The sequence below is a fragment of the Sorex fumeus genome, unplaced genomic scaffold (genome assembly GCF_029834395.1).
Source record: "Sorex fumeus unplaced genomic scaffold, SorFum_2.1 ptg000098l, whole genome shotgun sequence".
NCBI classification, from domain to species: domain Eukaryota; kingdom Metazoa; phylum Chordata; class Mammalia; order Eulipotyphla; family Soricidae; genus Sorex; species Sorex fumeus.
The window spans coordinates 76,982,841-77,001,108 of record NW_026606155.1 but is presented as its reverse complement, the minus strand read 5'-3'; the positions used below and the strand labels follow the sequence as shown (position 1 = coordinate 77,001,108).

Genomic DNA, 18,268 nt, shown 5'->3' with positions numbered 1-18,268 from the left:
TACATGTTGTTCAGATCAATTTACAGTTAACATCTACGTTTCATGAGAACAGGAATTTCTATTAGTTTCTCTACTTATTCCCCCACATCAGTATTGGTTGAATGAGTGCTTGAATGATGAAAAGTTTCTGAAAATTCTTTTTCAAGTGCATACTACCAGTGTCAGTATATACCCAGAGTCAGGTTCCAAGTATAGGGGAAAACAGTCAAGTGATTGTCTAGCCACTGTTGCAGAAAAACCGTTCACCTTTGCAAAATCAAGTCAGTGTGGGCAGGATTGCTGGAGCTCCAAGGCCCCATTGTTTTGTCTGTTATTTCTTATCCACCCCTTTTCAACCTAGAGGAATGAAGGATTTGGAGCTGGATGCTTCTTCTATGGAAAAGAGATTTGCCTATAAATTTTTGAAGAAGATCCTAAAATACGTTGACTCTGCTCAGGAGTTTATTGCTCATTTAGGTAAGCATCATTGTGTGGCATCACAAAAATAATGTTTCTCTTAATAGTTCGCAAAACCAAAAAAACACTTGATATCCCTTAAAAAAAGAGTAATCCTTTTGTACTGTAGCTCTTTGTGATTCATTTAAATATTGGGTGAGCTTTTCATTTTTTTTTCTTTTAGGGGATTGGTAAAACCTGACCCAAGATTGTTTTTCATGCACTTAAAATAAATCCATCTCATCTTTATTTTCCCTATCAGGTTTACTGAACCTTTTGTCATTTTTTAAATCTAACTCACCTTATCTTTTCACCACCCCATACCCAGGATTTATTTTTCTTTGTGACTGTGTGCGTAAGACAGTTCTGAGGCTGCTTTTTCTTATTGATAAAGTAGAAAAACGGGTAGTACAACAGCTTAGAGAATTGACAAGGAAAAAAAAAACCTACCAGCACAATACTAAAGTGCTTTGTAAAATACAAGATGAAAATCAAATGGTTTTTAGAAATGCTACTCTGGTTTGGAGCCAGAGAGATAAAACAAGCATTATGTTACCTGCTTTGCATGCAGCCAACCTGGATATGATTCCTGATACTGCATATGGCCCCCGAGCACAGAGCCAGGGGTAGTCCCTGAGCACTGCAGGATGTGGTCCCAAAAAGAAAATTTACTTTTTTCTAAAATGCTGCCTACTTGGGGGGGTGGGGGGTAAATTTTAATTCCTGGTGAACTTTGTGTTACTTGTGTCTCTGTAGAAGCCATTGTCAGCAGTGGGAAAACTGAAAAGTCTCCCCATGACCAGGAGATCAAATTCTTTGCCAAAGTAAGTCTTCTCTGATGAACTTCAGCAACTTTTTTCCCTTAGGATTCTTTCCTTAGAATGAGTTAGTGTACAGGTTAAGGTGTTCAAAAAAAGCTGTCAAGGGACTTAAGATATAGTACAGCAAGTGAGGTCATTGCTTTGCACACAGCTAACCTGGGCTTGATCTCCATCATCCCATATAGTCTCCTGAGCACCACCAGAAGTGATTCCTGAGTGCAGAGCCAGGAGTAACACAGGAGTATCACCAGATGTGGCCCAAAAACAAAAGTCTGATGGAGCTAATGAGATGGATGATATTTCTAAAGCAACGTTAAAAATAGTGGATGATCTGAGTAGATGGGGAAGGTGACCATCCCTCTGGGACCCAGGCTCATCCTCTAGTTGGTCTACCACCTCCTGAAGTGTCCTTGGGATCCAGACAGTCTCTCCTGCACTTCTGTAGAAAACAGTGGGAAAGGAGAGGAGGGCAGCCTGCGGTATTTGTAACATTTTATCCCATGTGAGCTTTTTCTGTGAGTTTTCTTATGATTTTGCCTCATCTCACTGTAAGGAAAACTGGGTAAGTTCCCCAGGCCCAGCTGAACTATTGGTTGGGGGGAGGGGGAAAGGGGATTCTCCTTTGAAGAGTAAGGGAGAATGGAGTTTGTGTGCTGGTGATCAGTCTACCAGACAACCTCTTAAGAAGAAAATAGATACGTGGGGTCTGGTAGCCATGTTCTGGGCAGTGAGCAATAGAACAGGCTCCTAGACCTAGCAGCCCCACAACAGAGTCTGGAGGCCACCATGTTGAAGCAGCCCATAAAAGCACAGGAGCCCCTTGGGTCTTCCCTAAAAACGCTGACCCAGGGACGCATCTGAGTGTGTCTTCAGGCCCTCTTCCTGTCCCTTACTCCCACCATCTCTGGTTTACAGTCAAGAAGAGCAAAAAGTGTTCACCTCTGGGAGTAGTTTCCCAAGACCATTGTGCAGAAATTTGTTACTTATTGAGCAAAAGCTTTTTCAAAGGAAATGAAGGAAGAGCTTTGGCTAGCTTCCTGAAAATGTACTTCTGCTGGGTTTTCCAGGTTCTCCTCCCTCTAGTTGACCAGTACTTCACCAATCACCGCCTCTACTTCCTGTCATCCCCTCTGAAGCCCCTGAGCAGCAGTGGGTATGCCTCCCATAAGGAGAAGGAAATGGTGGCCAGGTGAGTGTACCAAGGAAAAGGTCATGGCGTGGGTGTAATTTATGTAAAATTAGCAGATTAAAAAGTGAATCTTTTGAAGAAATGACTTGTTGCCTGACGATTGCTAGCTCGGAGGTTTTGCTTTTCATTATTGTTTTGAAAGTGAGTGTGTCCATACTTATCTTCATGTTATTTTGGTATTAAGAGAACTGTCGGGAGGGGGATATCAGTAGGGCCTAAGAAAAATTTAAAGTCAGATCAGTCACACTCCTAAAATAACATGTAGAAAAGGGTGAAGGTAATCCTGAAACCTGGTAATAAACAGATGATGTTAAGAGGAAACGGATTAACACTACTTTCAATTCCATTCATATAAGGCTTTTTAAATTTTTCCTATTGTGTTTTTAAAAAACAGATCTTGCAAATCCTGCTTTTGCTGAGCTGAGATTTAAAATCTAGAGCAACAAATCAATTTCAAATCTCAGGAAAAAATATGGTCATCAAAAGCACCAGCCTCCCTTCTCCTCCCACTAGACTTACCATGTGTATAGCTCCACAGAGATCAAAACAAAAAGGCTGCCTCCTGATCAGACTAAGATATGGAGCCCCCCAGGCCTCAGGTTATTCTCATGTTTAATTTATGAATGACAAGGAATAGTTAAGCCTTTGAATGTCAGAAACTTAAGGACTATAATGAAAGCAACCTTTTCCCAAGCATTCATTTTTTTTCTTCATCTCTTTCCCTGGCATTTATTGTAAATAGTATACATCTACTTTGTAAGGGTGGAATCACTTAGTATCAACCTCTTTAGGAGAATATTCAACCTTGGGATTTAGCTATCACCAGACTAACATAGCTAAACAATGAGCCCAGTTTTTCATATGCAAAAGTTATTTCCCCTGTGGAGAAGAATGACCCATCACTGTCTTTACATACCACAGTGCTTTTAGTTCTAAAAGGAGCCTGCAAAACATGATCTCCAGGCTGCAGAGCTTAGGGCAGGTTCCCTCCACTGCCTAAAGGACCAAGGAGGCAAGTTAGAGCAAGAATGAAAGATTGGATCTTTCCATTCACACTGAAGGCCATTCTCTCTGTATTGCACTTACATCAGTACAAGTGTTAAGAGGAGAGGGGTCTGTGCTGTGCTCTCCAAATAAGTTGCAAGTAGGAGCCATGACAGACCAGCGACTTCCTAAATATTTTCAGTTCACACCATGTGTTTTGCCAGCAGTCAAAGAAGTGAGATATTCTGACAATCCAACAGAGGGCAGGTGTGTCTGTTTTCTTCATCTGTTCCCCCCCCCCCCCCCCACGATTATTAATTCATGGAAATGTAACATTTGTTCAGCTAGGCACCATTTGTCATGGCTGAAATACAACAACCTGGAGCTGATCAGCCTTGCAAATCACTTTCAGATGCATCAGCGTGCTCGCTGCCGTCCCACAGAAGCAACAGCCCTACACTGTCCACATTTCCAGGCTCCTCTTGTTCACCTCCTTCACCCTCACACCACCAGTTTTGCCTCTGATGGCCTTCCCCCAGGTATCCTAGGCACCCACCATGAAATCTCACCCTGATTCTGAGATACAAGGGAGGTGTCTGGATTGTTCCCACCTAACTGTGGTCTAATAGGAAGCTTCCTTTTACATCCTGGGCTCCTTGAGGTTGGAGAGAGAGGACAGCAGTCAGGGGAATTTACCTTGCACAGGGCCAATCTGGGTCTTAACTTCAGCATCCCACATAGTTCCCTGAGCCGTACAAAAGTGATACTTAGTATATAGCAAGGAGTAAGTTCTAAACACTGCCAGGTATGCACCCTCCCTCCACCCCTCAGCCCCCCACCCCACAAAACAAACAAAAACAGGTCTTGGGCTTCCTACGGGACAGAGGGTTCCAGGAAAGCTTAGCCTGTAGCCTTGGACGTAAGACTCACGAACACCTCTGGGTGGGCACCTGTGACACAATGGGAATAGACCAGGGTTGGGAACAGACATCTCAGACTTCAGCTTTAGTGAGAAAATCATTAGTTTGTATTTATAGTGAACTTGTGTCTCTTTGGTGCTATCTCATCAGAAATACACCAATTTTTCAAGCCCGAAATTCTAAACTCTAAGAAAAACCTACTTCCCAGATGAGAATACTGATGCTGAGAGTGGTTAAGTGACTTCATCATGACAGCCGGACAAGTCATGGCAAAGTGTAGAATTCTTTTTCCTGCCTGATTTTTCATCAGCTACATCTCTCTGGAAGAAAAAGAAAAACATGATGGGAGAGGGGATTTAAAAAAAAAAAAAAAGTCCAGGTTTTATCTCAAAATGGCTGCCAAATGTCTGCCAAATGAGTATAAATTTCCATAAGCTCCCTGCCAGGGGCTCCCAGCTCTTGCTACTGCAAATTAAATCACTAACCCTGGGGTATTTGGCTGTGAATTTCAGTAGCCAATTTGGAAAGATTTAGGGCATTAATTGAAAAGCATTGAAGGTGATCACAGTGTCATTTCTACCAAGACGCAAGTTGTATTTCTTCTCCACTTGATCTGTCCTTCGAAAGAAGTCAGTCTTCTGAGGGGCCCAGAGCCCAGGGGATGAACAGTGAGCCTAAAGGGGAGACTAGGAAGGCTGTGCCTCTATTTCAACACCTGTACCAGGCTTTGAACTCAGCTTTCCCTCTTTATGTGCCTTGTAAAACTTTGCTAAGCTCTTCTTTATCCCTGCCAGTGTGAAGTACTGCCAGAATTTTGAGAACAGAACTCTCACTCCAAAAACATAGCAGTGTAGAATGAGGGCATAGCACCCCTCTGGCAGGGTCGAGCAACCAATGTTCAGTAATAACATTTGGACTTTAACTGCTCAGAGCCCTCTTCCAGACTCTGGAAAAAGTCAAATAATAAGAAATATACACCAGCAAGGAGTTCCAGAGTGAAAATCTGGAGAAAAGCACAAAGGAAGGGTCAAAAAACACAGTTGCATACCAGGTGGGCTTTCTTAGCTTCCATGGACACAGCTGTATCAGTAACACAATCAAGCCCAGATGTGTTTCTGCTTGTACATATCGAGTCCAACACCTGGACTGTTGACTCACTTCCGGTCTCACCTGCCAGCTAAAACCTAACACCTCCAGTGAAGGCTGAAAAAAAAATTGCAATTCTTTAAAACAGCGGAAAAGTCACACTTCTCTCCAGAATCCTTCTTATTTCATAATGTCATACAAACGAACATTTCAGCACATTGTACCTAAATGGTAAAGGAGAATTTACAGTAACTGGGTCTCGCAAAATAATGTCAGTGTTGCAGAGGAATTGTTTGCTGTAAGATTGGTGCTGCCTGTGATAGAACTTTCAAGCACGCTTCTCCAACAAAGACAGAAAGAACCACACATTTTCTTTGTGTAATTTAGAGGTGTCTGAGAGATGTGCAGTATATCTTCACAGAATGGCATTCTATGCTCTGCTTTACTGTTGGGGCTGGGGGCGGTGGGGAGGTGTTGCATAGAATTAGTCCTTGAATCTTTGTGCTTTTTCGATTTGCATTCTTTTCTGCTTCAGCCTGTTCTGCAAACTCGCTGCTCTTGTTAGACACAGGATTTCCCTCTTTGGTAAGTGAACAGAAGTATTATTAAAAGCTGCACTTCTCTTCGTAACTACCTGAACTTGTGTTTTGCCTTTATGTGTGAGTCTTGCAAACAAGCTGAGCCTTGGGATTAGGGGGTCACCTAAATTTACCATAGAAAACTGACCTGAGTATGATAAATAATGTCCCTATCCCTCTAACAGCACCAATTTTCCACACCAGTGACTGAGTTCAGCTCTCCCTCTTACAACATTCATAACATGAATGTGTGAGGGCAGAGATCAACGCATTGTCCCTGAACACAGGCCTGACCATGCTCTGTGTTGTTAGAGGTTGGTTAGTTCTGCCCAGACTGTAGCTTGTACATATCGAGAAGACTGTATGTGAAAGGGATGCTGACTGGCTTGGGCAATCACTGGTGTTATTTTTATTCTAGGGAGCGATTCTACTACAATGGTGAGCTGTCTGCATATCTTAGCTCAGACGCTTGACACACGGTGAGTTGACCCAGTCATTTCCATAGTTTCTCAAGACTCCCTATCTGACTTCTGTTCTCACTTATTACTGTAAAAAGAGAAGACATATTGCTGCTTAGAAGAGCTGGGGAGAGGAGGGAGACAGGTATAAGATGAATCTACCTTGAACCACGATGCTCTGCATTTCTCAGCCCACATGATGGAGAACCCCTGTCACAGTAACTACTGAATACTTAAGACTGGAGCATTTGATTAGTTCTTGTCTTTTCTTGCTGAGAAGTTCATCTCTCAGTAGCTAAAGTATACAATGTGACATAGTACCAGTTTGTTCCTCATTATCTATACAAATAGAAATGCCACTTCATGGGGAAAAAAGGAACCCAACCCAATTTCTCCCCCTACTCCCCACCTCTCTCCCCTGCCCAAGTCTCTGAATTTACAATGACTGATGAAGGTAATGCTGGGAGGCGTGACTGAAAAAAAGAACAAAGGTGCAGATAGGTTTGGGCCATTGGCCTTAGGTTTAGATGAGAACATGGGAGGTGGGGGGGGGGGGATATCTCTCTCTCTCTCTCTCTCTCTCTCTCTCTCTCCCTCCCTCTCTCCCTCTCTATCTCCCTCTTTCCATAGAAACATAAATGTTTTTTGATGAGGTAAAAGAAGAGTTGTCTGGGCTTTCTTTAAAATACCCATTAAGTGTGGCTCTAACCAGCTCTGGGAGCCAGGCACACCTCACAAAACCCAGTGGAGAGGCAGCCACCTTGCAAGTGGCCAGACAAAAAAAGCCTATCCAAATTCAGGAAGGTTCCAGAAAGTCACAAGCCCTGAAGCAATGGTGGGAGGAAGTGATCACTCTGGTGGAGGGTATAGGGTCTGGACTTTCAGACACAAAATCCTATCGTGAACAGTATTGTGAATCAGGACAACTAAAATAAAAGAATAGTAAACAACAGAATGGTCACCAAGTTAGGAGGACCATTCGGGAATACTTCCATGATAGGAGCCAGCCCCACAGCTGATTTCCTTGTTTTTGTTTCTTTGACTTCAAGTGGTTGGATGATGATCAAGAAAATGCTATGGATCAAAAACATCTGTTCCTGTAGCAAATCTGTCATAATCCTGTGAATAAGATGTAGAAATATGGAAAATATGAGCTGATTGGTTGGCTTTGTTCCAAGGCTGTTTTAGAAACTAGGTTCAGGGGAGGCCTCTGATACTCAGAGCTAATCTCCATTCCCAAAGGGAATATGTAGGAAGGATGGGGGGGGGGGTCTGATTGTCCCTCTTCCTTCCCTTTCTCCAATCCCTGTAAGAAAACTCAAACCAAAACCTCAGTTGACCATTTTGTATCTTCTAATAAGGTCTGCATTAGAGGAGATGAGTATTTCTTGCTAATCCTTATAAAAATGACCCCTTGGTAATGTGCAACCAAAGTGTACCTCTCCCTCTTTTAAATTAAATCTTTGCAGAAGATGAAAGTCAGTAGTGCATTCTATAAACAGCAGGATATCCTTGTCAGTTTGATTCTCATTCTTTGATCAGCCTCTGCTCTGCTGGTTCCAATTCCCTCACACAGAACACCCAGTCTGGTGCTCACCCCCTTCGGGAATGTGACTCTGGATGCCAGCAGCACTCTCAGTTTTTCCTGACAGTGCCCTCCAGTTACTTGAATAACAAATGTCAATCGAGGCAACACCTGGTCAACAGTCTGTACTAGGGATCAGGTAGAGAGGTGATTTGCTTGAGAATTGGCCACTGGTTCAGATTGTAAACAATATTTGCTTACAGGACTGTTATGAAGTCAGGCTCCGAGCTGGTGAAAGCTGGCTTGCGAGCCTTTTTTGAAAATGCTGCCGAAGACTTAGAGAAGACTTTGGAAAACCTGAAGCTGGGAAAGTTTACCCATTCCAGAACACAGATTAAAGGTGTTTCTCAGAATATCAACTATACCACAGTGGCTCTGCTCCCCATCCTCACCTCAATCTTCGAACACGTGGCCCAGCATCAGTTCGGGGTGGATTTGCTCTGTGAGTCACTCTGCTGTTTGTCAGGGATTTGTGGAGATGCAGAGAGGAAGTAGGTGGTTCATTAACATAGGATGACCTTGACAGAGCAGAAGGAGTTTATGAATTTAAAAATGAAGTACCAGACTTTTCACGAAGGAAAAAATCCCTTAGTTTGAGCATGTAATATTTCATCTTTTTCCCACTTTTATTTTAGACAAGAATTTTCCACTTGCTCCTTCACCCTGGGCCATTGTGCTCCCACTAACTTTGCAAAGGTTATCTGAGTAATCCAGCAGGAAATAGAGTTTAGCTCCCAGGGTTTTTCAGGCATCAATTTTCCTGTGAAGAATACCTAATTTATTCATTGGATATCAGGAGCAAGGGGAAGATGCTATGGTTTCATTATCTGAGTTTTCAGAAGACCTGAGTTTATTTCCGTTTGCATTTCGTAGGTACAGATCCTTGTGCAAATATTCTGCCACCAAACTTAGAGTTTCACACTTAACATGTTGGCACATGATTGCACTTAATTTACCCACTTGATAGCTAAGGCTGGTTGTTTCATATACCAGAACAACCAAAAAATTCATGCAGTACAGGGGAATAATAAGAGTTGTTGGGATTTCATGACATGGGGACAATGCACCTCCTGTTGAAAAAATAAAAATTATTTTTACCATAGATGAGTTCCAGCTTTTAAGAGGAATTCCAGGCATTTATGAGGCATGTAGGCTATAGACAAAAATCTTTAAGATCATGCTTGGAGCTTGCCCCTTCTCATATGCAACTGAATCAGCTTTTGGAAAACTTGAGTCAGAGAACTCAGGATATTAACCCTAAATGTTTTAGGTTTCATCAGTTAATTGCCCCTTTTTCTCCCCCCTCCCACCAGAGAAGTTTACAGTGCTATTGTGAGTACCCTTAATCCCATGAGTTCATCTTTAACCTTTCCTTTGTGTTTTACCTCTCATAGTCACAATTTCCCAAGTCCATCTTGCTTATTTATAAGCCAAAAACTTTCTGGTAACTCTGGACTTTGTATTTGTAGTGAATTACCTGCTTTTCTCCTATAGCCTTTTTATATTTTGCTATAGAGCAATGTTCTTTGCTTAAATACAGAAAGACCATTAATGCTGCTCCTAATATTTGGGAGTTGATTGACTCTAAATTATATCTACTTCTGGCCATCCATATTAATTACTTGACTCAGGCTTCAATTGTCATAGTTCCTAACACCCACAAAGAGAGTTCCCACCATAGGACTGGAATAAACATGGGGTGAGAGCCAAAGCTATCCTCACATCAAAATGGGACAATGTAGAAAGCATAAAACATGGTCTTGGGGGCTGGAGCAATAGCACAGCAGGTAGGACATTTGCCTTGCAATCTGGGTTCAATTCCCAGCATCCCATATGGTCCCCTGAGCACTGCCAGGAGTAATTCTTGAGTGCAGAGCCAGGAGAAACCTCTGAGAATCACCAGATGTGACCCAAAAAGCAAAAAAAAGGAAAGAAAAAAAAAGAAAAACACACACACACAGGATGACAGGACCTTGATGACAGGACCCCCATGGGGAAGGACAAGCTGAAATGGCCTGAGGACTTAGTCTGGGATTTCCAGTAAAAGCCTTGCTTGCTTTCAGAGTTCAGAGAACTAAGTTTTGGAACCTATATCTCTTACTGTGTTTTTCTAGATAACTTTAAGTATTAATAAGAATTAAGCTTAATTGTTTAATATGTACAATAAAGGAAAGAGAAAAGCAATATAGATGTCCTTGGGAGTCAGAGCATCTCATTGAGTTAATCCCCAAAAGAGAATTGCCTCCGCCAAAACATGTTACCTCTGTAAATGATCAATCACACCTATGTGCAGTCCTATACCTCAACCCCCTTCAGATGTTCTATAAGTATGCTAGCATCTCTGCACTAAATGAACCATTTTTACCATCTATCCATAAGTCCTCTGTCTCTTTGTTCCTCTGCTGTGTGGGGCCTGTGGAGGAGGGGGAGGTGGCTCTCAGCCACTGACACACACATTGGGCACCCCATACTTGGTGAACTCACAAGCAGACACAAGGGATTTTGCTCTGACTCTGAAAACACAGGAATTTTACTCTGTAAACACATTTCTTACAAGGAAATGAGCTAGAGTAAAATTTCTTGTATCCTCCCTTTCATGGGAAGGATAAAATTTGACTAGCCTCTCCAAAAATTAAAAAAAAAACTTTATGTAAAGCTTTTTACTCCCACATTCCTTTCCCTGAGAAGCAGTAGGATCCATACAAAATGTCCTACAGTGAAACACAGAAGATTCTCTGGGTGATTTCTTGTCCAATTTGGTCTTCCCTGCTCAGCTGTCATCTGAGAAGAAAAGGGCTTCATGTGAAAAAGAGAGAATTTTGACTCTTGGGTGATGCCAACTCTTCTTTCTCCTAGTGCTGCATGAACTCTGGGTGTGGGTGGCAGAAAGCTGAGACCAAGGTTCAGGAATGACATCTCTTATTCTTTTCAGTGGGCGACGTGCAGATTTCATGCTACCATATACTGGGAAGTCTGTACTCCCTTGGGACAGGAAAGAACATCTATGTTGAAAGGTAATTAGTTAACAAAAGGGTTGTACATGCTATGCTGGTGCTCAGGAAGAAATGCTGCTTGCAGTCTTTAAACACTTAATAACATCTCTTCAATCCAGAAAACTCAAAATGCTCACTGAAAAGGGATAGTGATTTTGAGCCAGGGTTATGAAGTGTTTATGGCATATTAAGAAGTGTAATGAGGCTGTTGAGATTTTTTACTTCTGTGGAGTTGACTGGCAGATGTGCATGACAGGAAGGGTAATAGCACCAAACTAAATCATAAAATAGTGAAATCCCTAACTCACAAAAAAATGCCAAAGGTATGTCTATTTCTTCATAAGCACAGTTTCCCAATTGCTTCCAGGGATCCTGTGGTTAAAACTTGCCAACAAGCTGAGGGAATGCAAAACAGTTGTTTTAGTGTTTAATGAGCTTCTGTGCAATACAGTCCTGCACCTTAACCACTCTCGGCTGTCAGATTAGCTAGGGTTTTAAACAGGTGCACACTCAGGCAGCTGAAATGCTATTCAGTAACATTAAATCTAAGCAAGCTGGTTTGTGAGAGGTACTGGAGTTCCAGCTTTGCTTTCTAATCTGCCTGGAGTGATGGAAGCCTTTGGTGAACCTCCTGCTTTTGAACCTCAAATGCTTTGTTGTTGTGTTGTTGTGTTTAAATCCACACGAAGATCAGAAGGATAAATAGAATATTATCAAGCTCTGAATTTGCTCAGTCTTATCCTTGGAAAACATTTCTCGCCAACTCTCTTCTCCTACCCCCCCACCCCTCACCCTAACTCCACACTTTCAAATTAGGATTATAGAAGAAATTTTATCTATGTTGAAAATTACTTAATCTGCACATCTCCTTGGTGTCTCTTACTCATTATGTTTCTTAAGGCATAATGCCTTTATCATAGAAACCAAGGATAAAGTCTTATTTCACATTAAACCTTCCATATTTTCTCATTGCAATTTCTCAATAAAGAAAAACATATTTTGGTTCCTTCAAGAACCAAAGAACTTGGACTGGAGTGATAGTACAGTGGGTAGGACATTTGCCTTGAATGAGGCCAACCTGGGTTCGATTCCCAGCATTTCATATGTTCCCCTGAGCACTGCCAGGAGTAATTCCTGAGTGCAAAGCCAGGAGGAACCCCTGTGCATCACGGAGTGTGACCCAAAAAGCAAAAGAAAAAAAAAAGAACCAAAGAACTAATAAATCAGAAGTCCATACTGTTAACCAAAAAGCATTTAATAAATGTCTATCTTCATAATCACAACTCCTGTTGGGAAGTGGGGTTTGGGGGACTCCAAAGCAATAGTTAGGTGCCCAGCTTCTCCCAGCAATTCTTGGCCAACCAGTCACTTTACAGTGCAGTGTGACAATCCAAGAATTTGTAACTTTCTTCATTGTTTTACATTAAATGTGAATAATTTTGTCATTCAAGAATAGAAACTAGAAAGACTAGAAAGATAAGTTTTAGTGTTTTGTACCAAGCTAATAAGAGAATTAACATTTTTTTCACCTAACACTGAGTGCAATTTAGAAGTTATCTCTCCTTCGTTTCTTCCATTAAGCACTTGAGAATATTTTCTCAATATCTAAATCTCTCCATTTCTATGTATGTGCATACATTTATTTGTGTGTGTCTTTTCACAACTTTTTGAAAAGATTATGCATTATTCTCTTGGGAAAAAAGTCAAAGGTCAACCCTGAAATGTCAGGCCAGAAAAAAAGACTGCTCTTCAAGACATTTCATACTTTATTCATACATTCATTCATTTTATTGCTTATATGCCCTCCACTATTCTGTGAATGTTGGCACCCTTCTTTCACAACCCATGTTAGGAGTCAGTGGTAGAATTTCCTGGGCCAGGACTGCCCATTGACTCTCTCATGGTTAAACAACTAAGGAATTAGAAATTGGAAATCCCACAGTTGTGATGATGTTGCTATTATTGACTTTTATGTATTCACTTTATATTCTATTATGAAAGTAAGATATATTTTCTTTAGAAAAAAAAAGCACAGAGATATGTAAAATCTGTTTTCCTCAACCCAGACCTCTCTTGCCTCTCCACACCTGCCACTACCACACACATGTGAATCCAATTCCCAAAGGAAGTATTATAACTATTCCACATGTGCCATTCCAGATATGTTCTAAACATATTCATATTTATACCTGGTCTATAAAGCAAAAAAGGCCATAAATTTCTTTATTCCATCATCCATATATTTTCATGTATCATTTAAGTGAGTTCCCCACTTAGAGCAGCAAAATTTGAACACCTATTCCCTGTCCCCTTTTTATCCTATTTATTTTGGGGGCCATTTGGGCCTCGCCAAGTAGAGCCCAGAAGTTGTTCCTGACTCTGTGCTCAGGGACCACTCCTGGCAATGCTCAAGTTACCATATATGGCACCAGAGATCAAATCAAAGTCAACCACACATATGATATCTCTGATTAACCTCATGCTGATGAGATTTTTAAATGGCTGGTTGTTACAGGTGATGAATTGTAGTGTTGGAATTATGTGCATGGGAAAACACCAATAACAGTGCTATAAATCAAGGAACCTCAATCAATTAAAAATATTTTAATTTAAAAATAAAATAAAGTGGCCAGTCATAGTTACTAGAGTAGCTGTAGTTACTAGATTAAAGGTGCCCCTTCCGCACCCCAGTCCTCACCTCTTCTTAACACTGTCCTCTGTGGTTTTTACCCAGGGTTCTTTTCATCACTGATCTCCTATTTGCATCTCTTCCCAGTACACAGTTTAACTTTCACCTCCTCCTCTTCCTCCAAAGACAAGGCTGGAGGAAGGAAATATAGCATTTCGCCTCCTTGGCCATTGACCAAGCAAAACCAACCACGGGGAAGCTCCTCCTGGTGGAGGTGCACCTGTCCTGTTGTCCTAGCCATCACTAGGGTGTTTGTCATTCAGATCAGAAGTGAAAATGAATCCACTCTTCTAATATTATAATACCTTCCCACCCCCACTGACCTTAGCAAATAAGGGAGACCTGAGGAGGAAATAGTGGTGAAGCCTAGAAAGCAGGGGAAAGGGGGGGACAGCGAGGGGGTAAGGGGAGGTATGCCCTGGGGTCTGCTCCAAAGTAAAGCAGTTTTGTAAAGCTGCCCAAAAACAGCTGTGCATTCTTCCCAGCTGTACTCGCTCTCCTTTCACCCCAGATCTAGCCTCTGAGTGGAGCCTGTGACAGCATTCCCACAAGTGGTCTTGCTTTGTCCAATGGTTGCTGCTCTACACTGAAGAATATCTATACTAGAGACATTTTGACAGCCAAATCTGCAATGTAAAGACAAAGTCTATTATTAGCCAAGAAACAATGGCATGACAGGGAGACTCTCTGTTTGCAGGAGGCAGCTTATATTTTATTTTGTGTTCATTGTATTCATTTGTGACATTGCAAAGCAAACATTATAGGCTTTGAACATTGTAAGCCCATCCAATTCATAATTATAGACCAACTATGTTTTTTTTTCCACAAATATTGTCTTTGAGTCCTAGCCTGACAGAGGACTCACTTTCTTGGTTTATTTGAAGACAGTTTTTCCTTCTGTTGGAAACTGACATACATGTATAATTGACAGGACAGGTGTGTAGTCTGCCTATGACTGAATGCCAGTCCATGGCAGAGAAAAGGTATCAGTGGGTGAAAAAAAAAGAGATCTCATTCATCAGCGAGCTAAAGATGTCATCCCCCATTCAGGGGCCTTGACACCAGCACTGTCACTCGATTGTCACATTAGCAGAAAGGACCTACTGGGTTTGATAGTACAAGTCCATGGCTAAGCCCAGATTTAGAAAAGAAAGCAGTATTTCAGTCCTGCCTCTACTTTGGCCATTCACTGGTTCCAATCAATTAACCTTGAAATTGGACACCCTGCAAGCACTCACATGTTCCCTCTGTTGGAGAACTCAAAGTCTAAGTTAAGAGTCCCAAGAATTTTTGTTTTGATTTCTGTTTCACAGAAAGACCTAAAACCCAGAACTCAATACATAATAAGCACTGAAATTTTTGTGAAAAGAACGGAGAGAAATGATAGATGTCAGAGGTTTTTCCAGTATATAAAGCAATATGTATATAAAGTACATATAATGTGCTTTTGGCCTATTATCTGCTATTCCTACTATACTGTTCCTAAATACTCTATCCATAGCAGAGACTAAACACAGAGAAAGTACATCAATAATCTGAAAGCATTTTGAGAACTGGAGCACTTTTGTCCTGTTTTTCATCGATTTGCTCGAGTGAGCACCAGTAATGTCTCCATTGTGAGACTTGTTGTTACTGTTTTTGGTATACTGAATACATCACGGAGAGCTTGCCAGGCTTTGCTGTGAGGGCAGGATACTCTCGGTAGCTTGCTGGGCTCTCTGAGAGGGACAGAAGAATCGAACCCGGGTCAGCCGCGTGCAAGGAATGTGCTATCATTCCAGCCCTTGAGAACAAAAAAGAAGGATAAAATTCAATTTGGATACCAGTAGAACTAGCTTTCAAATATTATGGCTGGGCAAGAATAATGCTAACCCATGAAAAATTTCCACTTCAGCCAGTTAAGAATTTGGTTGCAAAGAGTAAGAAAATACTAGACCATTTTTTTTATCCAAATAAATATTGGGAAGGAATAAGCACATACAACCTTGCTAAGCCCAGGGGTGTCCAGTGATGCCCTCAATAATAAAACAGGAAAGAGATTAATGTCATCAATGGGATTCTAGGAAGAGGACCTTGTCCACAGTGTATGCAGCCAACACAGGTAATGCCACTTCTAAATGGACTCTTTCGTTTGCAGGCAACGCCCTGCCCTTGGAGAATGTCTGGCCTCACTGGTAGCAGCTATTCCAGTGGCATTCCTGGAGCCCACCCTTAACCGCTATAATCCTCTCTCTGTCTTCAACACCAAGACCCCCAGGGAGAGATCTAGTAAGTATCTTCCCACAGAGGTCACCATGGAATGCATGGGATCTGAGGAGAGCAGTCCAAAGAGAGGCTGTGAATGCAGAGAATTTCCCTCTATACCATGGTTTATATCATCTGAGAGGTCCCAGAAGTCAGCAAGGGACCTAATGGCATGTCTTCATATTAATAGGAAATGTAAAAGTACTTTTCATGTTGTTAGGCTTTGGCTTCATCCTCTGCAAAGTGAGAAGACAGTGCAGTTGATTTCTATATCCCTTCCTGCCCAACAACTCAGATTCTCATGTCTGTTTCCCTTCTGCTCCTGAAACTTAATGATAGTTCCTCTTTGGGGAGAGTCTCATCCCAAGCGAAACTTAACACATAACATAAGTACACTTTTCAAGGCCAAGTAAAGACTGAATTTCCAAGGAGTATTACTGCACAGTCTCCATTAACTCCATGGAAAATAATGTGTAAAAAAAAAAACACCAAAAGAAACTTTGCAAGAAAAGAACTCTCTAGCAAGGTGTACTGACACAGAGTTCTAGATCAGTGATAGTAGACTCCATGGATCAAATCTGGTTCACTGCTTATTGTGTAAACAATGATTTATTGAGATATAATCTCACCCAACCATTTGTATGTGGTTGACATTTTAACTGTGACTGTTTTTAGTACTATGTAGAGAAGGGGGTGATTAATTTCCTTCCACCATTCACTATTCTTGCCTGAGACCTTAAAAAAAATACAGCTTAGGAGGAGAATAATTCAATTACATGCATACTTACATAAGTCCTACAAATATCTGAGACAAAATGTAGCAGGACCATTGAACTTCTGTAACTTGAACCTTCCTGAGCTAAGGAAAGGATGGAGGTCTGGGGCTTCAATAGAGGGATGATGGAGGAGCAAAATTCATGAGAGATGAGAGCCAGGTCAATAGTTTTCCCTATTATGCAGTAAATCTCTGTAGTGAAATGTGGTATCTGTTAACAACTGTTTTGCTAATACAGACCCCCTTTCTACCTACTATAAGTTGTCTTTATAATTGTAGATTTCCTTAACAAAAGGTCACCACCACCATTTTCAGAGCTCCTTTTATGTCTGTAGTTCCTTAAAAAAATCAGATCATAGCTTTCTTCATGTTAAAGAGGCATATTTTGGAATGACACATTCTGCGATCCATCAGTCAGAGTAGGTAGAGTAGTAGCAGCAGCAAGATTAACTGGCTTCAAATGCAAAATATATTTGCTGTCTGCATCTTTGTAGAGCAACATTTCCTTCCCCTATTGTAGATTATTTAGAACTAGAATCCAAGGCAGATTGATCATCTGTTTTTGGAGGATGGAGGGAGTGTCCTCATATGTGGGTAAGTTGTAATCCTGATGCATTAGCACAATGAAATGGTGCAAAGGAAGTTCAAGTAGGAAACTGCACACTTGGACTATAGCTAGAAAGAGTAAGGGCAATTTGGTGTCACCAAAAAGCAAAAATCCTAGACCTAATTAATGTTAAGGTGAAAGGAGCAGATTAAATTATTTCTGACTCTCCTCTTCAGAATCAATATTTTCTTCAAATATTGGCACACAGTGCCGCCAGATTCCTAGCACTTTCATTTAGTTCCATCCCATTTTTCTCACTGTGGTGTGATTCTGAGTGGGAGTTCTTAGAGAGTAAGGACTTGTACCACATTTTACTTTGCCACCACTCTTTGTTTTAGCTAAATGCAGAGTACTAACCTATGGCAGCTTTATCCCCATTTCTCCTTTAGAGAAAAGAAGTGTATTGCCTTAAGAAATGATGACCAAAACCATTTAGACAAAGTTCCTTAATAGAGTTTTTTCCCTTGAGCTGGAATAGGGTAGCTGGAATGTTCTCGGAGTTAGTCAAGACAGAAAGATTGGTGAAGACACCTCTAATTTCCAAAAGCTCCTGTGAATCTCTTAAGTAAATTTCCAAACCTATTTGGCCTCCTGTTTCCATTTCCTTGAGGCTATCAAAAATACATTTCCAGTGTGTCTGAGTCCCAGTGAATATTGTCTTTGTTAACTGAGCAGCTGTGGTAACAATGAGAAATGGCCTTGATGGCTGCAGGTTAATGCCCAAGGCTTGTTACTTACCAAATGTGAAAGGAGAGGGGCCCAGTCATAGCAGTTTGTAATACTTTTATTCTGCCCCAACTATGATTCCAGAGTTAGTCCCTCTCCCCTCTACCTCTCTTCCGATCTCCTTTCTCCTTTCTCTTCCCCTCCCTTTCTTCTATTCTTCCCCACAGTATGGAAAGCT

General features: G+C 41.4%; 1 protein-coding gene across 5 annotated transcripts in view; it reads left to right on the top strand.

Annotated features, from left to right (window-relative positions):
- RYR3 (ryanodine receptor 3) overlaps positions 1-18,268 on the top strand; it is a 631,292-nt gene that overhangs the window by 524,821 nt on the left and 88,203 nt on the right. For all 5 annotated transcript variants that reach the window (XM_056134221.1, XM_056134222.1, XM_056134220.1 and 2 more), the window contains 8 exons: positions 341-456; positions 1,192-1,259; positions 2,324-2,445; positions 5,971-6,020; positions 6,432-6,492; positions 8,260-8,498; positions 10,989-11,070; positions 15,876-16,006. In XM_056134221.1, coding sequence (XP_055990196.1) covers positions 341-456; positions 1,192-1,259; positions 2,324-2,445; positions 5,971-6,020; positions 6,432-6,492; positions 8,260-8,498; positions 10,989-11,070; positions 15,876-16,006 — 869 coding nt within the window. The remainder of the gene's footprint in view (positions 1-340; positions 457-1,191; positions 1,260-2,323; positions 2,446-5,970; positions 6,021-6,431; positions 6,493-8,259; positions 8,499-10,988; positions 11,071-15,875; positions 16,007-18,268) is intronic.